General features: G+C 44.1%; 1 protein-coding gene across 1 annotated transcript in view; it reads right to left on the bottom strand.

Moving 5' to 3' along the window:
* The window catches only part of LOC311110304 (uncharacterized protein), a gene marked incomplete at both ends in the record, with an annotated part of 170,178 nt that overhangs the window by 16,830 nt on the left and 130,457 nt on the right, over nucleotides 1-22,891 (bottom strand). Inside the window, 3 exons of the mRNA XM_084188840.1 lie at nucleotides 10,648-10,803; nucleotides 14,333-14,527; nucleotides 14,730-14,860. Of these exons, the coding sequence (XP_084044966.1) occupies nucleotides 10,648-10,803; nucleotides 14,333-14,527; nucleotides 14,730-14,860 (482 nt within the window). The remainder of the gene's footprint in view (nucleotides 1-10,647; nucleotides 10,804-14,332; nucleotides 14,528-14,729; nucleotides 14,861-22,891) is intronic.

Here is a 22,891-nt window from a genome sequence, read left to right as displayed (position 1 = left end):
TATAGGGTGAATGCACCAATTTGTAAGTCGCTCTGGATAAGAGCGTCTGCTAAATGACGTAAATGTAAATGTAGATCAATATCTTTGGTTTTGTACCATTGATTTTATCACACACGCAGGATTTACAACGCAGAGTTAATGAAATGACCGGGAACGGGCAGGAGAAATTCAGGGGGGTCTCTCTATAAAAGTCGCTGGCCACACACCAATACATGGATTAGAAAGTCAAACTATCACTTAAATAGCAGCCAACCGTGGTCACTAGCTATGTTTCCATTAACTTGTCCTCTGCTTTTTTGTCGACATTGAGAAAGTTTACATAGAAAATAGATGCGACAATTGCCTGCTAGGGTGCGTTCCCATTTAAATATCTTAAGTAGATTAAAACGGGTTGGACGTAATGACGTCAAACCAACAACAAAAAAAGTGTTGAATACAAATCAAATCAAATCAAATTTTATTGGCCACATGCGCCGAATACAACAGGTGCAGACATTACAGTGAAATGCTTACTTACAGCCCTTAACCAACAGTGCATTTATTTTTAATAAAAAAGTCAAATAAAACAACAACAAAAAAAGTGTTGAGAAAAAAAGAGCAGAAGTAAAATAAAATAACAGTAGGGAGGCTATATATACAGGGGGGTACCGGTGCAGAGTCAATGTGTGGGGGCACCGGCTAGTTGAGGTAGTTGAAGTAATATGTACATGTGGGTAGAGTTAAAGTGACTATGCATAAATAATTAACAGAAAAATATGGGGTGGGGGGGCAGTGCAAATAGTCCGGGTAGCCATGATTAGCTGTTCAGGAGTCTTATGGCTTGGGGGTAGAAGCTGTTGAGAAGTCGTTTGGACCTAGACTTGGCACTCCGGTACCGCTTGCCGTGCGGTAGCAGAGAGAACAGTCTATGACTAGGGTGGCTGGAGTCTTTGACAATTTTGAGGGCCTTCCTCTGACACCGCCTGGTATAGAGGTCCTAGATGGCAGGAAGCTTGGCCCCAGTGATGTACTGGGCCGTACGCACTACCCTCTGTAGTGCCTTGCGGTCGGAGGCCAAGCAGTTGCCATACCAGGCAGTGATGCAACCAGTCAGGATGCTCTCGATGGTGCAGCGGTATAATTTTTTGAGGATCTGAGGACCCATGCCAAATATTTTCAGTCTCCTGAGGGGGAATAGGCTTGAAGTGTTTCCATTACCCATTTAGGCAAATTGTGCAACAATAAATTGGCCACAGCCTGTATGCCCTCCCACCTATCTCTTTCATGTCTCAGGTAGCCCACAAAAGCCAGCATGAATAGAATGCAATAATTTACTAATATTTGCCATATTCTAATAATTCTCATGTGCCAAAGTATCGCCACGGTCCATGCCATGGTGAAACTTGCACTGCAAATAATTGGACGGTTAAACTTGCATTCAGCCAACCAGAAAAGCAATTCAAGGCAATTGAAAGTCAGGACAAGGATCTTGCAAAGAAACATTATTTTTATAGTTGAATAATAGATTTAGCATGCAGTAGGCATTTATAATTAAATGTGGAGTGGAGTTCATAGTTAGGCCTACGTGTTGACATCACATGCCCCCGCGTACATTCAAAATTATTCGGCAAATATTTATTCAAAAAACAGTTTCCATCATCATTTGTCACAATAAAGAAAAATCCACCCGTCGAACGGATAAAACGGTTGTCGAGCTTCTTCTTCTTCTGTGGATTTTATATGGTGGTTGGCATCCAACTTTAAGGTGCATTACCGCCACCAACTGGACTGGAGTGTGGACCAGAGACAGTGAAGGTCTAAATCCTATCCAATAATCTCGTCTACCTAAGGAAACGAAATACATAATTAAATACTACATCCCCTGAAGATTTCCCCAGCAGTTCACTTAATCCTGGCTCTTCAACCCCATTACTCCTCAAATCTAATACCAATCGCTCCCTTTCTCTCACTGAAATAGAACATGTTCCACCGTCTCCATCTCCTCCTGACAATGATCACACCTCCCAGTCGGATGTTTCCCCACCACTTTCAATACCAGTACTATTTAGCCTTGTGTGTCCCAGTCTCAGCCTTGTGACTACACTTTCCTCCCTTCTCTCTGGGCCTGAGGACCTCCCTGCCCCCATCTTTTCCTGGATCTTATACAGGTGTCTTCCCTTACTCTCCCTGTTCCACAACTCTTGCCACTTATTTTTAACCACTGTTCTTATTAATCCCTTGGCTTCTGCTTTACTGATTGATATTTCCATCTCAACATTAGGATGTTTAAGAGCCTGTTTGGCAATAATATCCACTTCCTCATTCCCCTCTACTCCCACATGAGCTGGTACCCAGAGGAACATCACAAATACCCCCATCTGTTTCACCCTATAGAAACACTGCAAAACCTCATACAATACATCCTGTCTGCTCTGAGACACACATGAATTTAAGCTCATCAGTGCTGCACAGGAGTCAGAGCAGATGACTACCCTGTCTGGCCTCACCACCTCCACCCACTCTGCAGCTAATAGTATGGCCAACAGCTCTGTTGTGTAAACAGATAAATGATCTGTTGCTCTTTTCGTCACTGCCACCTTAAACTCAGGAATACTAAAAGCTGCTCCTATCCTCCCTGTTTTAGGGTCCTTAGATCCATCTGTGAATATATTCAAGAAAGCATAGTATTGTGTTCTTAAATGTTCACTTACAACTGAATCTACTCCTTCCTCAACATCTCTTACCCTCTCAAGCAACGGTTGACGATCTTTAGAAAATGTCTCCTATATCTGCCGTTTCCATTACGCATGTCGCAGTACGTGCAACCTCATCTACCCCCTCTAGTGCAATTGATTTCAACGTGATATTGATATGAGTGATTGACAAATAAGTGTTGCGTTTCTCTTTCTGCTTTGGCGACCCCCAAATCAAAATGCATCACTCCAAAATGTAGCTGACTGTCTTCTACAGGTTGTTCTCTAACCAGTGATGTAACAAATATCTCCAGTTTCCATGTGTTTGTTTTAGCTGTGTTAGTTTCAACAGCGTGAACAACCTGATTACCCCCCTAATCGATATAAGTGATTTATTGCCACTTGTCAAAACAACAGGGTTTTTAGTGTGTGTGCAGTTCATAAGGTGCTGCTTAAAAAAATATATACAAGTAGGGTAGTAGGGGGTAACTAGCCCCCTGTGTCATCACAACTTTTGGAGATGTTTCAACAAAACGATTTTGTGGTAAGTTGATCTAATGTTTTGAAATTTTTAAAAAGTTGTAGATATATTCCAATGAAGTTAGATCTATATACATTACCAGTCAAAAGTTTGGACACACCTACTCATTCAAGGGTTTTTCTTTATTTTTTACATTGTAGAATAATAGTGGAGACATCAAAACTATGAAATAACACATATAGGAATCATGTAGTAACCAAAAAAGTGATAAACAAATAAAAATATATTTTATATTTAAGATTCTTCAAATAGCCACCCTTTGCCTTGATGACAGCTTTGCACACTCTTGGCATTCTCTCAACCAGCATTACCTGGAATGCTTTTCCAACAGTCTTGAAGGAGTTCCCACATATGCTGAGCACTTGTTGGCTGCTTTTCCTTCACTCTGCTGTCCGACTCATCCCAAACCATCTCAATTGGGTTGAGGTCGGGGGATTGTGGAGGCCAGGTCATCTGATGCAGCACTCCATCACTCTCCTTCTTGGTAAAATAGCCCTTACACAGCCTGGAGGTGTGTTGGGTCATTGTCCTTGGTGTTCGCCAAAAGCCATGTGGGAGACTCCCCAAACATATGGAAGAAGGCACTCTGGTCAGATGAGACTAAAATTGAGCTTTTTGGCCATCAAAGAAAACGCTATGTCTGGCGCAAACCCAACACCTCTCATCACCGCGAGAACACCATCCACAGTGAAGCATGGTGGTGGCAGCGTCATGCTGTGGGGATGTTTTTCATCGGCAGGGATTGGGAAACTGGTCAAAATTGAAGGAATGATGGATGGCGCTAAATACTGGGAAATTCTTGAGGGAAACTTGTTTCAGTCTTCCTGAGATTTGAGACTGGGACGGAGGTTCACCTTCCAGCAGGACAATGACCCCTAAGCATACTGCTAAAGCAACACTTGAGTGGTTTGACAAGTGGCTAAAGCAACACTTGTGTCTCCCGAGTGGCGCAGTGGTCTAACTAATTTGTGGTATAACTTAAAGATTGCTGTACACCAGCGGAACCCATCCAACTTGAAGGAGCTGGAGCAGTTTTGCCTTGAAGAATGGGCAAAAATCCCAGTGGCTAGATGTGCCAAGCTTATAGAGACATACCCCAAGAGACTTGCAGCTGTAATTGCTGCAAAAGGTGGCTCTACAAATTATTAACTTTGGGGGGATGAATAGTTATTGATGATTAAAAATTGCATCTTCAAAGTGGTAGGCATGTTGTGTAAATCAAATGATACAAACCCCCAAAAAATCCATTTTAATTCCAGGTTGTAAGGCAACAAAATAAGAAAAATGCCAAGGGGAGTGAATACTTTCGCAAGCCACTGTAGGAGCCGAAATCGGGCTCCTTCATGACCAGTATGTGTGAAGAAAGGGGCCTGGAGCTGATCATGCCCATCAGGCTTTGACAAACAGCTCAGAAGGGACAAAAGATGATTACTAATAAGACAGTACATCGCAAGTGTTTAGTAATATCACAGTTTCAATTCGTGTGTCACTCATCAACTTTTCCTCGTTTTTCTACAGATGGGCAGAAGAGATGCTTTTGAAATGGAGTCTGACTGAAAGATGGGTTGATACTGATGTCTGAATTGGGAGAGACCTTGCACTCAGCATTACAATTAGGCGGGGGGGGGGGGGTGGGGGGGGGGCTATGTATTCTTCAAACATGTCATGGAACTCCTGTCTTATATGGGACACCATACAGGAAGGTATAATATTTGCACATTGTTATATTAGCAGAACACTGTTTCTACAGTAATATGTGAAGTATGGATTATTCTACATGGAACTGTTACACTTGAAAGTTATCTAAACACTTTGTTTAGAATATCTACATAATATTCAGTAATTGCATTCTTCTCATATTACTCTGCAGGCTACTGACCGATGCAAAACGTATTCCTGTAGGAAGCTTTGAATTGGTCAGTAGCCTACAGAGTGGTGGTATGAGATGAGTGCCATCCTCCTGCATCTCACATCTGCCTGTAGTTATTGAACTCTGCCTGCTGGACCCATGGGTTGAGGCAAACTCTGTCATATCCAGGATGGAATGTCATGCACTCCACCCCTCCTGCCACCTGACTGCACCTGTCCATAACCTGTAATACATTACATAGATGGAAGGGACTTCATCACCCATTGGTGACTTGAAGACAGAACCTCACCCAGAGAGCTGTGCACGTCAGTGTGGTTAGACAGCCACATCCTTAGATTTGGCCAAATAGACAAATAGAATGCCATTCTAGTAATGGTTGGACAGCTGAAGTTTCACTCTACAACTTATTTTTATCCCTTACAAAAAAAGATTGCAGTCAGAGTACAGTATAACTTCAGTATGCTGCAAATACTGCATCCAAAATAAAACGAGCGACAGCTGCCTCTGATTGGGAACCACACCGGCCAACATAGATCTATACATACTAGATCATACACATATCTATACACAACATAGAAAATCCACACCCTGACTCAACATACAAGAGTCCCCTGAGTCAGGGCGTGACAGTCTGGGTCTGGACTGGAACCGCTGACCGGAGCTGGACCGGGCACCGGTGGAGCGGGCTGCTCAGGCTCCGGACTGGTCTGCTGACCGGAGCTGGACTAGGCACCGGTGGAGCGGACTGCTCTGGCTCCGGAGTGGAGCAGCTGACCGGAGCTGGACTGGACCCCGGTGGAGCGGACTGCTCTGGCTCCGGACTGGCGCCGTAGACCGGAGCTGGACTAGGCACCGTTGGAACGGACTGCTCTGGCTCCGGAGTGGAGCCGCTGACCGGAGCTGGACTAGGCACCGGTGGAGCGAACTACTCTGGCTCCGCAGTGGAGCAGCTGACAGGAGCTGGACTGGACCCCGGTGGAGCGGACTGCTCTGGCTCCGGGGTGGAGCAGCTGACCGGTGCCGGATCAGGCACCGGCGGAACGGGCACGGGCCGTGCCGGACTGGACACACGCACCACTGGTCTGGTCTGAGGAGCAGGAGCGGGCCGGGCCGGACTGGCAACCCGCACCACTGGCTTGGTGCGAGGAGCAGGAACAGGCCGGGCCGGACTGGGAACACGCACCACTGGCTTGGTGCGAGGAGCATTGAACGGGCCGGGCCGGACTGGCGACACGCACCACTGGCTTGGTGCGAGGAGCAGGAACGGGCCGTACCGGGCTGACGACACGCACCACTGGCTTGGTGCGAGGAGCAGGAACGGGCCGTACCGGGCTGACGACACGCACCACTGGCTTGGTGCGAGGAGCAGGACGGACCGTACCGGGCTGACGACACGCACCACTGGCTTGGTGCGAAGCGCAGGAACAGGCCGGGCCGGACTGTGAACACGCACCACTGGCTTGGTGCGGGGAGCAGGAACGGGCCGTACCAGGCCGTACCGGGCTGGCGACACGCACCACTGGCTTGGTGCGGGGAGCAGGCACGGGCCGTACCGGACTGGGAACACGCACCACTGGTCTGGTGGGGGGAGCAGGAACGGGCCGTACCGGACTGTGGAGGCGGACTGGAGGACTGGAGCGGAGAGCTGGCACAACCCGTCCTGGCTGGATGCCTACTTCCGCACAGTATGTGTGAGGCATTAGCACAGGACGCACTGGGCTGTGCACGCGCACTGGCGATACAGTACGTAGAACCGGCGCAGGTTATGCGGGACCGAGGAGGCGTACTGGAGACCAGGAGCGTTGAGCCGGCACACCCCGTCCTGGCTGGATGCCCATCTTCGCACGGCACGTGGTGCTAGCACAGGACGTACAGGACTGTGCCGGTGCACTGGCGACACAGTACGTAGCTCCGCATAACACGGAGCCTGCCCAGTCACACGCTTCCTCGCGTGAGTACGGGGAGTTGGCTCTGCTCTGACACTAGGCTCCGCCAACCACCCTGTGTGCCCCCCCAATTTTTTTTTATTGGGGCTGCTTCTCGAACCGTGAAGTCCAAGGCTGAACACACAACAAACCTATACACGGAACAAGATCCCACAACTAAACAGTGCCAATAGGCTGCCTAAGTATGATCCCCAATCAGAGACAACGAGCGACAGCTGCCTCTGATTGGGAACCACACCGGCCAACATAGATCTATACATACTAGATCATACACATAGCTATACACAACATAGAAAATCCACACCCTGACTCAACATACAAGAGTCCCCTGAGTCAGGGCGTGACAAGTACACTGCAGTTATTCTGAAATTACTGCATCAAAAATACCACAGTCGACTACAGTTACTGCACTTTTACTGCAGTTTCAAAACTGCTATTTAAAAAAAAAGAGATTTGCTAGGTAAGTGTAGGCATACTGTCTTTATAAGCACACCAATATGATACTTGCAGCATAAAATGTTTTGTCTTTGTAACACGAACACACCAATTTTGTTTTGCATAATTATACAACGGGTGGTTCTAATCCTGAATGCTGATTGGTTAAAACCACATTCCAGCCGGTGTCTATGCCACAAGTTACCACCGGCTAAATATATGACATTAAAATGCCTATTTACTCTGTTCCATCTGATTGCGCAATCCACTGTCTCATCAGTCCAGCCAGGAAATTTATAAACTTGATCTCCACTCTAAAAAGCATCTAGTCATGATCTCACATTTCTTTTAGACTAACACTTAGTTTTCAACAGCAGCGATTTGTATAAACCTTGCTGTCTGTCTCTCCGACATTTGCAACATTGTTTCAATATTCAAATTCGATCTCCAGCTGTCCCATAGTAATGAACGTGTCGGGAGTCGGGACGAGACAGACAGGCAGGCAGCGTTTCTCAGCCAGTCGAAATCATGAATCAGCATCATCATCTCCAAATGTAGCCAACACCTGTTGTAGGAATATTAGTAGTTCTGTGATTTGTCCCCCGGAAAGATCTAACAGCGGACATAAGGATAGACGAGATGAGACAAAACCCCTACAATTAACACATACCACTACTCTCCCCAATGCTACACATTCCTTTATCTCATGCCCTTCTGCACACTTCTCACACCTAGTGTAACAGTATTGCTTCCGTCCCTCTCCTCGCCCCTACCTGGGCTTGAACCAGGGACCCTCTGCACACATCGACAACAGTCACCCTCGAAGCACCGTTACCCGTCGCTCCACAAAAGCCGCGGCCCTTGCAGAGCAAAGGAAACAACTACTTCAAGGTCTCAGAGCGAGTGACGTCACCGATTGAAACGCTACTAGTGCGCACCACTAACTAGCTAGCCATTTCACACCGGTTACACTAGGAACCTCCCTCCTACACACTGCTGCCACATGCCCATAAGCTTGACACCTGTAACAATGTAATGTGTTCGGCACAAAAGCTCGTACGGGATAACTTATATATCCTAACATCACTTTGTCGGGCAAAGACTCAACATCAAAACTCAAAAGGACAGACAACAACTCTTCTGTTTCACCACTCACGCCACCCTGTCTGCGTCGCACCGAACGACGAGCATCACAAACACCGGGAATCTTCCCCTTCAGTTGGTCAACTTTCACATTTACCCCTACCTACCCCAGTAATCACTCCTCTCAATGGCGCCCTTTCCTTGAGAGCAAAACAATTCACCTCTGTTGTCTCCATTTGTTTAACACAGAGCGCCAGCTTCCTCTGACTAGCAGAAACACAAACAATTATCACAAGACCACTCTGCCATAGCCCTCACTGGCTTTCATGCAACAGTCATAGTCAACATAGCTAGCTACTAGAACTTATGCGTTAATAAACCAGCTACAAACGTTAGTGTACAGCAAGCAGTTTAGAAGTTACAATAAATTAATAAAACCAAAAGCTTACCTTGACTTGGAAGAGTTCCAGTTTTGGATAGCCAGCTAGCTAACATAGCATCCTTCGCTGTTTGAGCCGGGTGTTTGAGTAGGCTAAACTAGCTAGCTAGATAAGTGAAAGTAAAAAATATATATACAATGAAATATAGCTAGCTCTCTCTCTCTTACTTCTTCATTTTTGAAGAAATTAATTTGTTCAAAACTGTTCAGAGGAGGACGGGAACTAGTTGTCCTCTGGCTACTCCATGGTGCTACCCCAGAGAGTGCTGTTGAGGCTACTGTAGACCTTCATTGCAAAACAGTGTGTTTTAACCTCTTAAGGATCTGACACTTTTTTTCAATTTTCGCCTAAAATGTCATACCCAAATCTAACTGCCTGTATCTCAGGAGCTGAAGCAAGGATATTGCTTTATTATTTATTATTATATTATTATTATATGCATATTCAAAGGAAACACTTTGAAGTTTGTGGGAATGTGAAAATAATGTAGGACAATAGAACATATTAGATCTGGTAAAATATAATACAAACAGTTTTGTTGTTTTGTTTGTTCCATCATCTTTGAAATGCAAGAGAAAGGCCACAATATAATATTGCAGTTTAGGCTCAATTTAGATTTTGGCCACTAGATGGCAGCAGTGTGTGTGCAACGTTTCAGATTGATCCAGTGAAGCGTTACAATACTGGACTATTTTGTATCAAGTATGCCCAAAGATGCCGAATTGGTCAATTGATAAATTTTCAAGTACATAACTATAGAGAACATAATGATATGGTAATACAAAATGTAAGTTTACACACTCCCAGGAATGTCATACATGATGGATCATTAGCTTATACACTAACTTTCACACATCTAGATGGCTGGGGGGGGTGGGTGTGGAGCCAGAGACAGCAGGGGTTCAAACTGTAGATCCCAGTTCCTACATTTGAATATAAAAATTGATTTGATCAAACAAAACTATGCTACATTTTATCTCTGGGACCCTTAGGATGACAAATCAGAGCAAGATTACTGAATGTAAGTACATTATTTACCTTCAGAGGTGAATGTATCAAACCAGTTGCTGTGATACGTTTTTGGTTGCTGTGCACTCTCCTCAAACAATAGCATAGTCTTTTTTCACTGTAATAGCTACTGTAAATTGGACAGTGCAGTAAGATTAACAAGAATTTAAGCTTTCTGCCCATATAAGACATGTCTATGTCCTGGAAAGTTTGCTGTTACTTACAACAGTCATGCTAATCACATTAGCTCAACTGTCCCGTATACGGGACACCAATCCCATAGAGGTTAATCAATTATAGGAGGAGGGTCTTTCCCTTCCTCCTCTGAGGAACCTCCACTGATCAAACCACACCCCCAAGACAACTCTCATTGCCTTCAGTCATGGCCGCTAGCATTTCTTAATGCGCATTGATGAAATTCAAGACCAAATCAGGAAATGCAGTCGCCCTTTAAGACTAAATTAATCAAGACCTGGGCCCAGATCCACAAAGAGTCTCAGAGTAGGAGTGCTGATCTAGGATCTTTCCATATAATCTTATTCATTATGATCTAAAAGGCAAAACTGATCCTAGATCAGCACTCCTACTCCGAGAGGCTTTGTGATACGGGACCTGACCTAATACCATTCAGACAGTAGTTCAGTGGGCTCACCTCACTGAGACTGTGTGTGGTCCTGTTCTGCTCAGCTGGTTCCTCAGGAGGAGGTGTAGTCTGATTGTCCTCCATGATCATGGTCCCCTCAGTGTTCCCCAGACCCTCCTCACACCCCTCCTCCTTCACCAGCAGCACCTCTGGAGCCTCCTCCTCCTGGAAGAGACAGGTGATACAGATTACTGAGTCCTATACTGTAGTTACAGAATTACTTCATTGTTGTTAAAGGGGAAAGGGGGATTCCTAGTCAGTTGTACAACTGAATGTATTCAACTGAAATGTGTCTTCCGCATTTAACCCAACCCCTCTGAATCAGAGAGGTGCTGGGGGCTGCCTTAATCAACATCCACGTCATCAACCCATTATGGTGGACATAAATATGATGTTGTGGGTAAAAATAAGTGAGAAGTCATCATCAGACAAACCTGGGGTAGGGGGGAGGGTGCTACAAATGTTTTTGCCAAGGGGGGGTGCAGGTCAAGTCTTTTTGCCAGCACTGGCGCTGCAGACGGATATATCGTTCCACTAATACAGGACTATTAAAAGGCCCAGTGCACTATTTTTGTGAAAATATATATTTGTGTACAGTAGGTGTTAGTGTGGCGTTATGTGTAGGTATATTAATTTATAGTGTATATTGGTTATAAAGCACGTTCAGGTGTATGCAGAATAGGGTGAGATCAGATGTGAGGTATATTAAAGAGAGTCTCAATGAAAATCTTTAAATGAAAAGTCAAATGTTGTGTTTATTAAACATGAACAAGTTTTAAATACACCATATGAAAACCACACATACACATGTCTCAACTACAAATCTGCATGAACTTGATAAACTGTATACATTTTCTCATTAAAAGTGTCTTGGGAAAAAAATGAAGTAGTGGAATGAAGGTAATGAAATAGGCATTTGTGAACATCATATAGGCTACAGTCGTGGTCAAAGGTCGCCGCTTCAGTGTTATTAGATATCTTTGTCAGATGTTACTATGGTATACTGAAGTATAATTACAAGCATTCCATATGTGTCAAAGGCTTTTATTGACAATTACATTAAGTTTATGCAAAGAGTCATTATTTGCAGTGTTGACCCTTCTTTTTCAAGACCTCTGCAATCCGCCCTGGCATATTGTCAATTAACTTCTGGGCCACATCCTGACTGATGGCAGCCCATTCTTGCATAATCAATGCTTGGAGTTGGTCAGAATTTGTGGGTTTTTGTTTGTCCACCCGCCTCTTGAGGATCGACCACAAGTTCTCAATGGGATTAAGGTCTGGGGAGTTTCCTGGCCATGGACCCAAAATGTCGATGTTTTGTTCCCCGAGCCACTTAGTTATCACTTTTGCCTTATGGCAAGGTGCTCCATCATGCTGGAAAAGGCATTGGTCGTCACCAAACTGTTTTTGGATGGTTGGGAGAAGTTGCTCTCGGAGGATGTGTTGGTACCATTCTTTATTCATGGCTGTGTTCTTAGGCAGAATTGTGAGTGAAGCAACCTCACACATGAATGGTCTCAGGATGCTTTACTGTTGGCATGACACAGGACTGATGGTAGCGCTCACCTTGTCTTCTCCGGACAAGGTGTTTTCCGGATGCCCCAAACAATCGGAAAGGGGATTCATCAGAGAAAATTACTTTACCCCAGTCCTCAGCAGTCCAATCCCTGTACCTTTTGCAGAATATCAGTCTGTCCCTGATGATTCTTTGCTGCCCTTCTTGACACCAGGCCATCCTCCAAAAGTCTTCACCTCACTGTGCGTGCAGATGCACTCACACCTGCCTGCTGCCATTCCTGAGCAAGCTCTGCACTGGTGGTGCCCCGATCCCGCCGCTGAATCAACTTTAGGAGACGGTCCTGGCGCTTGCTGGACTTTCTTGGGCACCCTAATGCCTTCTTCACAACAATTTAACCTCTCTCCTTGAAGTTCTTGATGATCCGATAAATGGTTGATTTAGGTGCAATCTTACTAGCAGCAATATCCTTGCCTGTGAAGCCCTTTTTGTGCAAAGCAATGATGACGGCACGTGTTTCCTTGCAGGTAACCAGGGTTAAAAGAGGAAGATTTCAAGCACCACCCTCCTTTTAAAGCTTCCAGTCTGTTATTCTAACTCAACACTCTCACCTGTGTTAACGAGAGAATCACTAACATGATGGCAGCTGGTCCTTTTGTGGCAGGGCTGAAATGCAGTGGAAATGTTTTTGGGGGATTAAGTTCATTTTCATGGCAAAGAGGGACTTTGCAATTAATTGCAATTCATCTGATCACTCTTCATGACATTCTGGAGTATATGCAAATTGCCATCATCAAAACTGAGACAGCAGACTTTGTGAAAATTAGTATTTGTGTCATTCTCAAAACGTTTGACCACGACTGTACACAGTACAAACACAATATGTAACAGACTTTTTAGGCTTATATATGCCTTATATATCACACAATGTCTGGATGCAATATTTTACCCAGGAATATTCAACACTGAAATCTGTTACTCTTGTTATTCTAAATGCATCTGTGGATCTTTTCTGCTGACAACCTTGAAAATGTATCTTTGTCTTTAATGCAGGGTTTGATCTAAACGTCTAACGAGTGGAAAGGTTACTTTCTATGTTATAGAGTGGAATGTTTTTCTGCTGGTTTATTCTTAGTTAGTTACTCTTTGAATGGCCTCTCTCCTGTGTGGACCTTCAGGTGCATCTTCAGATGGTGCTGGTGGGAGAAACTTCTCTCACACTGGGGGCATTTGTAGGGTTTCTCTCCTGTGTGGACCCTCTGGTGCCTCTTCAGGTCACCAGCCTGGGCGAAGCGCATGTGACACTGGGTACAGCTGAATGGTTTCACCCCTGTGTGGACCCTCTGGTGCCTCTTCAGGCTGCTAGCCTGGGCGAAGCGCATGTGACACTGGGTACAGCTGAAGGATTTCACCCCTGTGTGTACCCTCTGGTGGATCTCCACCATCTGGGTGCACCTGAAGCCTTTGTTACAGAACATGCAGAGGAACTGTTTTTCTTTACTATTGCCTGATGTTGCTCCCCCTCCCAGAGTCTTGGCCCTTTGGTCCTTTGAGTTCAATACCTGATCGAAAAGGACACGGCTGTGTGAATCGGAAGGCCCCATCGACGTGGACACTGGGTCGCGATCTCTGAGTGTGTGTAAAGGGGAGTGGGTCGCGAAATTTTGATTTTTCTCTAAGCTTTCCCTGTAATCTAAGAAATCTGCCTTGTGAGTGTCCTTCTCCTAAGTGAGTCTCGTCTACATTCCATGTCAGAGGAGCTTCGCCCTCCACTTTCACAGTCACCTCATCTACGACCAGACCCTCCCCTTTCTTATCTAGGCACCCTTCAGAGTATACACTACTACTGTACCGGTTCCATTCCCCTCTAGATAGATCAGTCTGTGTCTCTAAACCCAAGTGCATGTTGCCAGGGTCCATCTCTGTAGTGTAAGAACAAGACGGATCATTGCCAGTCTCTAACGCGTCACCTGAGTCCCGATGGGAATGAACCGTCCTCGGGTTACCTTAAAGTAAATACTCTGAACCGGGAGCAGGAGGACAGCCCAGTTGCTCCAGCCCCAATCTCTCTGGGTCTGATCTGTGGTCAGATCCTGTGTGTAAGAGCCTGCGTGTTACAGTTAAAGTCTCTGTGTCTGTCTCTGACTTGAGGACGGCGTTCGGTGCTCCACTGACCTCCGTGATGCTGTGTTGGGTCCTGGGCTGGGGCGCTGTATTGGTGGCGAGGTCCTCCGTGGCTACAGGGGGCGCCACTCCAGCTGCTGCTCCAGTCTGGATGTCTCTGTTGTGTCGTTGGTCCTCCTCTCCTTCAGACCTCTTCTGCTTGACCAGAGACGATCCTCCAGGACCTGCAGCCTCTGCATCTGCAGACTGACACAAGAAGAGAGGAGGTTATTATCGGTACATGAGTTGAATTGGATAACAATGTGGTAGGGAAGTCTCACAAGCTCCCCTATGGCAGATAAATAAGGATGTACATGTAAGCAAGTGAATAGCCGAGGGGAGCCTTTCTGAAATAAATGGGCCACATTTAATGTACTGTAATTTTTGTATGTTACACTATGACACAAACCTCTATCACGATAACATGCTGGGTTGAGGTTCCACTCCCCTCATCTATAGCTATGGGTTGGTCATCTCTCCATGTATTGTGTCCTGCTGGCTTCACAAAGCTCCTGTGGCCTCCAGTGAGATGTCCTTCACCTAAGAGTGATTTGGGGAAAGGGGGTGGTTAAGTTAGGTACTACTGTCAATGCTCAACGCTATTTGTACACTATTGACACCGTCTACAATTTGCAAGGATGTAAGCAGTGCCGGACTACCACATTTTGGGACCTGGGGCACCTACAGTGGGGTCCAAAATTATTGACACCCTTGATAAAGATTAGCAAAAATGACTGTATAAAATAAATCATTCAAACACTGAGCTACATTGTGTGCTCAAAACATTTGGGAAATTATATTATTGTATGCTTAAAGAAATTGGGAAATTATATTATTTTATACTAATACAATTGCTCAGAGAACGAGATTGTGTTTAACAAGTTATTTAAAAAAATATTGACACCCCTGTTTTCAATATCTTTCAATACCTTACCTTGCGAGGATAATGGCACAGATACTTTTTCTAAAATGTTTTGGAGAGTTGGAGAACACATTGGGAGGAATCTTACACCATTCCTACATACAGAATCCTTCCAGATCCTTGATATCCTTCATTTGCACTTATGGACTGCCATCTTCAATTCAAACCAAAGGTTTTCAATGGGTTTCAAATCCAGAGACAAATTTAGATTTTGTGGCCAATTAACCATTTCTTTGTGGATTTTGATGTGTGCTGGATGATCCACTTGCCGCCAAGTTTCAGCCTCCTGGCAGAGGCAACTGGGTTTTTGGCAAAGATCCTGGTACTGGGTCATAATGCCGTTGATCTTAACAAGGGCCCCAGGACCAGTGGAAGCTAAATAGCCCCATAACATCAAAGTTCCACCACCATATATTACAGTAGGTATGGGGTCCTTTTCTGCTCATGCATCCTCATTTCGACGCCAAACCCACCACTGTTGTGCGTGGCCAAAGAGCTATTCTTATGTCATCCAACAAATGTAAATGCCTGGAGTTTGCTAAACGGCATTGTCACTTGGATTGGAAGCGGTGCTTTGGTCAAATGACATGAAAATATAGCTTTTTGGCCATGCACACCACTGGTGGTGAAAATATAAATTTCCCCATTATTTTGCATTCAATACAGCTCAGTATTATAATTATTTGTTTTATACAGTCATTTTTGCTCATCTATATCAAGGGTGTCAATCATTTCAGGCCCCACTGTACCTCCAGGGCCAAATGTGCGGTTTTATGGCTAATCACATTTTGCCATGAGGATGAGAGAATATTTTTCAGTTTAAGAGCATTTTCTTCCAGAAATTCTATAATTTTGCCATGAGGGTGAGAGACAATTTTGCAGTTTTAAAGCGAATTGCCTGCAATGCTACACATTTGCCATGGTTTATGAAGTGTTGATATGCTATATGGGGGGGCCTGACCTCCAGGGGGCCTTTCATGCCGAATAGTGTCCATGCCGAACTGGGAACGAAAGTGCTCTATACTGTTCTGGAACAGAACCATTATTTTAAATGGGAACCAGTTAATAATGTTATTTTACGCTCCAGGCGCCTATGCAAAGCCCTCACTCTGTCACTCAGAAACGTATTCCAGTGTCTGCCTGCCAGCTGAACATCTTTGCCAGTGTGTGTGCGTTTGTAGGCTACCTGCCCCTCCCCCTCCGAAGCATAAGCTACTGTACTACTGACGTTACAAGCGTGATTCAGAAATTAGTGAGAGATTTTTAATTACAGAAGAATGGATACACTTTTTCAATGCTAGTTAAGGATACTATAGTTTTCACGTTCACATTAGATGTATTAACTACAAAAAGGTAAGATGTGTTTTCAATTCTGGTGCCGCTCTGCACACACAAGCTTGTTATTAGCTAGCTAGCCCTGGTCCAACCTTAAGTCAACTCTAGGATGTTCAAAGACATTCAAAGTTCCTCCATAGAAGCCGCTTCTCCATATGTATATTTCTGTGGGCCTAATTCAGATAATGCATGTCATAACAAGATGCCCAGCGCTTCAAGCCAAGCCTTCACCACCCTCTCTCGCTCTCTCTCCACCCACAAAATGTCAGTCGCATCCTACACTTATCTGTCCATCGCACATGTAAACAACTATAGCTTCCCGCTCCTAAGTTGCTCTAGCTGCACTGATTGGTGAAGTAGTTTAATGTTGAGCTAAATGTAAAAGGAACAGAAAGGAAAGATATAAACCAGTACTTTTTTTGGTTCGAACCGGTTCAGAACAATGGAATGGAACGGAAAAAATGATGGTTCTGTTCAGAATGAAACTATTGAAAACTGATTTAGGTTCCAAACCCTACTGCGAGGTAAGACCACTTTTCCAAATCTCTTTATTTAGCTAGCTAGCAAACTTTGTTTTATATATTTGTGTTTGTAGAAAATCTGTTGATTTTAAATAGCTATCTTTTATACTAAGTAGCAGGGGCGTAACTTTGACTGAGGACCACATTCTGAAGTTGCATTTTTATCCCACCCAGTTTTATCATTGGAATGTGATACAAAATGAGGCAACGGTGTGCTTTAGGACCATGCGGATGCCTCCAAGCGGTCGGGTAGGCTGTTTGGAGTTTTTGTTATTTATTTTCTTTGTATTTTTGTATTTATTTAATTTTTTGGGGGGAGGGGGGGTAGATCAGCTTTAATATTGCAGATAGATTGTAATGTAACTTCCATCAATGTAATTGTCTGCATCACTTCCAATCCCCCATATGTTTTTTTTCTCGCAAATATATATATATATATATATATATATATATATATATATACATATACACACATATACATACATACACATACAGTGAGGGAAAAAAGTATTTGATCCCCTGCTGATTTTGTACGTTTGCCCACTGACAAAGAAATGATCAGTCTATAATTTTAATGGTAGGTTTATTTGAACAGTGAGAGACAGAATAACAACAAAAAAATACAGAAAAACGCATGTCAAAAATGTTATAAATTGATTTGCATTTTAATGAGGGAAATAAGTATTTGACGCCCTCTCAATCAGAAAGATTTCTGGCTCCCAGGTGTCTTTTATACAGGTAACGAGCTGAGATTAGGAGCACACTCTTAAAGGGAGTGCTGCTGATTTCATGAGCAGCATGAATATCCGTGTTTGAAGCGGGCCTTTAGGCCTATTTATTTGGCAAGACAGCTGTGCATGGCTGCATCTCACTGTAGTAGGCTGTAGGCTGTTTTGGTTATTCTCATTTTGTTTACTGCGTTTGTTTACTGTTAATGTAACTAGCTTAAATATAGATTGTGTCATGCCTTTATCGATCTGATATTTTGTTTATAGGCCTATAGTAGGCCTACCACTGTTGTGCCGGTATTCTAAGCCAAACTGCTATTCAGTGACTAACTAGGCTACTACTTTCAGCATTTATGTAGTTTGCATTATTTTGGTAAGACAGCTGTGTGTACTGCTGCATTCACGTAGGGTATTTTACCTATTACAAACAGCCTATCTATCTTGTAGCCTATAGGCTATGGGGGAGATGGGCTACAGATTTCATGCCAACATTTCACTTCAAAAGCACTCAATGGTCCCGGAGTCTTGGCATGTGAACTTTATGTTTATTGTGGTATAGCGTGTTACAAGCAGAATTCAGTATATTTCCAATGCAAGAAAACCCCCAAATTGTACCCCATCACCGATTTCAACTGCCCCCTTAGTCACTTCATCCAAGTTGTGGCCTATACCAGGGAAATACATAAGGGGAAGGATCGTAGGACCAAATCATAGTAAACCTTGTTGCAGTGAGGTTATTGTAGCAAAACAGTACCTATTGAATACCAATGTAGGCCTCTATGTGTAAATGAATTGATTTGTTGCTGAATTACTACATTTGTGATAGGTACTTTATCCTTAGTTTTTCTTGTTCCATATCAGGCTACCATGGTGTGGACCTCTGTCAAACAACTTCCTCCCAGCAGCACCAGAAATGCGAGCTGAGCTTCCAAAAATCCCATCAGGAGGTAAGACAAACAAATATTTTCCATGTTAACAATGCACAATTCATTATCTGATTATGCAATTTTTATTCTCATAATATCTCAATTACAAGCAGTATGTTGCCCTTCTTTTTTAAAGCTCCATTCCTCTGGAATCTCTACAATCATGTCTCCTTTGTGTGAATCGGTCTCCCTTCTGTCTCCTGATTCTGCCTCTTCAATCTCCACATCCTGTTACTCATTCTTTCCTCTTCCTGCAGACAAAATCCTGTGTCTAGTGACGTCGGATTGCCCAACAACCTGTCCTCTAGACCCCATCCCTTTCTCAAGACTCCGACGTCAAAAGTTATAGACATGCATTGAAGTAGAAATAGAGTGCATAGACTCAATCTGTTGTGGAACAGAACACTGTCATGTCTATGCATTCTATTTCTATGTCGATGCAATGTTGTCTAGAAAGTTAACCTCTTTTACGCCAAGCCTGTAGTCGCAACCTGTCCATCATTGCTTTATCATCATACTTACAGAATTTGACATGCTTGTGCTTTTGGGTTTAAAGTATGGAGAAAAAATATATATGCCCTCACTAACTGTAAGTCGCACTGGATAAGAGCGTCTGCTAAATGACTAAAATGTAAATGTAAATGTACCTTTCTTTCTTTTCGATCTAAAACTTGATATAAAAACTGTCAGTCGGAACAGAACTGTAGCGTGTAGCGTCTAACAATTGGATTGGATTATTTCCTGGCCAACGCTCGGCAATGCAAACTACGCATTCCTTATCAGTATCAGAACCGTCCCCCAACCACGGATATACCCTCCCGTGTGATAAAAGTGTAGTTGCAAAACAGCCACAAGACACAGGTCGCCAAATGGCTGTGGGCTACACTAGTTCATTTAGCAGACAAGATTTGCTTAGAATTCCTTGGCATTATTTTATATTACTTTATAGTATGAAGAATACAATTGAACAAAGCTGAATAAAATAGAAAGGATATTTTCTCCAAACGATTTGATGGAGTGCGCACATGCGGCTAATCTGTATTGAGCGGTTAACAAAGGAATAGGTACTCTTATATGCTTAATTTAGAGTTATTAATGTAACTTTAGTTGTTCTACAAACGTTGGGCTATATGTTTTGATTTTTAATACATTGTAAGGCTGCATGATGCGACTCTAATGAAGATTTGAAAAAAGTCACTTGAAAGGCTCTGCCTTGTTTGAACTAGTGTAGCCATTCGGCATAGACAGATCAGGACCTAACATAAGGACAACTCAGAGTATGTTATTCTGTTCTTCTGAAATAGACTACATTTTCTTCATATCATGCTTCTTTAGACCTGTCTAAAATAAATAATGGATTTATTGTGAAGGTGTAGGCTATATTACATGGATTTATTAGACTTTTTAAAATGTAGATGTTCCAAAGGTCTGCATCAGTTGCTTGTAGGCTATGTGTGGATGCCAGGAGAGCTACAGTGGGGGAAAAAAGTATTTAGTCAGCCACCAATTGTGCAAGTTCTCCCACTTAAAAAGATGAGAGAGGCCTGTAATTTTCATCATAAGTACACGTCAACTATGACAGACAAATTGAGATTTAAAAAATCCAGAAAATCACATTGTAGGATTTTTAATGAATTTATTTGCAAATGATGGTGGAAAATAAGTATTTGGTCACCTACAAACAAGCAAGATTTCTGGCTCTCACAGACCTGTAACTTCTTCTTTAAGAGGCTCCTCTGTCCTCCACTCGTTACCTGTATTAATGGCAACTGTTTGAACTTGTTATCAGTATAAAAGACACCTGTCCACAACCTCAAACAGTCACACTCCAAACTCCACTATGGCCAAGACCAAAGAGCTGTCAAAGGACACCAGAAACAAAATTGTAGACCTGTACCAGGCTGGGAAGACTGAATCTGCAATAGGTAAGCAGCTTGGTTTGAAGAAATCAACTGTGGGAGCAATTATTAGGAAATGGAAGACATACAAGACCACTGATTATCTCCCTCGATCTGGGGCTCCACGCAAGATCTCAACCCGTGGGGTCAAAATGATCACAAGAACGGTGAGCAAAAATCCCAGAACCACACGGGGGGACCTAGTGAATGACCTGCAGAGAGCTGGGACCAAAGTAAGAAAGCCTACCATCAGTAACACACTACGCCACCAGGGACTCAAATCCTGCAGTGCCAGACGTGATCCCCTGCTTAAGCCAGTACGTGTCCAGGCCCGTCTGAAGTTTGCTAGAGTGCATTTGGATGATCCAGAAGAGGATTGGGAGAATGTCATATGGTCAGATGAAACCAAAATAGAACTTTTTGGTAAAAACTCAACCCGTCGTGTTTGGAGGACAAAGAATGCTGAGTTGCATCCAAAGAACACCATACCTACTGTGAAGCATGGGGGTGGAAACATCATGCTTTGGGGCTGTTTTTCTGCAAAGGGACCAGGACGACTGATCCGTGTAAAGGAAAGAATGAACGGGGCCATGTATCGTGAGATTTTGAGTGAAAACCTCCTTCCATCAGCAAGGGCATTGAAGATGAAACGTGACTGGGTCTTTCAGCATGACAATGATCCCAAACACACCGCCCGGGCAACGAAGGAGTGGCTTCGTAAGAAGCATTTCAAGGTCCTGGAGTGGCCTAGCCAGTCTCCAGATCTCAACCCCATAGAAAATCTTTGGAGGGAGTTGAAAGTCCGTGTTGCCCAGCGACCGCTCCAAAACATCACTGGAACCTGGTGTACCCTCCACCCGCCAGTCGCTGTCATTTGATTTGAACTGTCTAATCAGAGACTTCAACACATTAGTGCCCACAATGAGTTCATCAACCTGCCCATCAACAATAAGCACTGGGACTACATAACTGAAGCCATAAAGCTGCATTTTTAAGTCACACATGCCCACTGGGCTAGTTTGCTTCCCACCACAACCCACCAGGATGATGTCTGAAGGAGCTAGAAAGTTCCCCTCTACCACTCCTGCCTCCCTCAACCGAGGTACAATATCTGCGCGCAGAGTAGTAGCCATGGACCCACTGTCTAACATCCCTTTCAGCTCAACTTTATCCTGTACTAGCACGGTGGTGTAAAACAAACTGTCATTCTGAGTAACTCTCATTGTGTTCTGAAAAATTACTGTGTTGTTCTTGGGTACTGACTCACAAAAGTAAGAATAAACAGATTGGATATTATCATCAGTGGAGGAAAAATAAGAATGCCCCACATTGCCCTCCTCAGAATGGAGGCTTTCTAGTTTTCCTGAGACCTGCCAGTCTGTCCACATGCAGGGTTCTGTCGCTGCCCAGCCTCACTACAGTCAAAGCTCATGTGGCCCGGAGAAAAGCACTTGAAGCACAGCTGGTGCATCTGACAGTGAGCTTTGGTCCAGTGATTAGTGCTTCCACAGACAGCGCACTCACGCTGACGTTTGTGGAACTGTTTACGGGGCCCTCTACATTTAACATGTTTTAGTCATTTAGCAGACGCTAAATGACTAAAACCCCTCCCGTGCTTCTACACCTGCATTACTAGCTGTTTGGGGTTTTAGGCTGGGTTTCTGTACAGCACTTCGAGATATTAGCTGATGTAAGAAGGGCTATATAAAATAAAATTGATTGATTGATTGATCTTATCCAGAGCGACTTACAGTTAGTGCATACGTTACTTTTTTTTTCTCATACCCCCCGTGGGAATCGAACCCACAACCCTGGCGTTGCAAACACCATGCTCTACGAACTGAGCCGGCCATTCCCTCCACTACCCTAGGCGACGCTGGTCCAATTGTGCGCCGCCCCATGGGTCTCCCGGTCGCGGCCGGCTACGACAGAGCCTGGATTCGAACCAGGATCTCTAGTGGCACAGCAGTGCCTTAGACCACTGCGCCACTCACAGACTGAGTATTGCTGAGTATTGCTGACCAGAGCCTTCTCTAACAAAGTCAAAACTTTCTTTAATGTCCCACCCTCAGATACAGATCGTGCCTGGTCTGGTTCACGGCCACATTGAGAAAAAGATGACACATTAGGTCTTTTCACAGGACCCACTCCCTCCTGAGGGCAGTCAAAAACAGCAGCAACCTGCTGTGAAAGTTGTGTTCTACATGCTTTACGTTCCCTTAACAGTTCATCCAACCGATC

The sequence above is a fragment of the Coregonus lavaretus genome (assembly GCF_964263955.1).
Source record: "Coregonus lavaretus genome assembly, contig: SUPER_35_unloc_3, whole genome shotgun sequence".
NCBI classification, from domain to species: Eukaryota; Metazoa; Chordata; class Actinopteri; order Salmoniformes; family Salmonidae; genus Coregonus; species Coregonus lavaretus.
The sequence above is the reverse complement of the archived record's forward strand: the minus strand, read 5'-3'. Positions and strand labels throughout refer to the sequence as shown.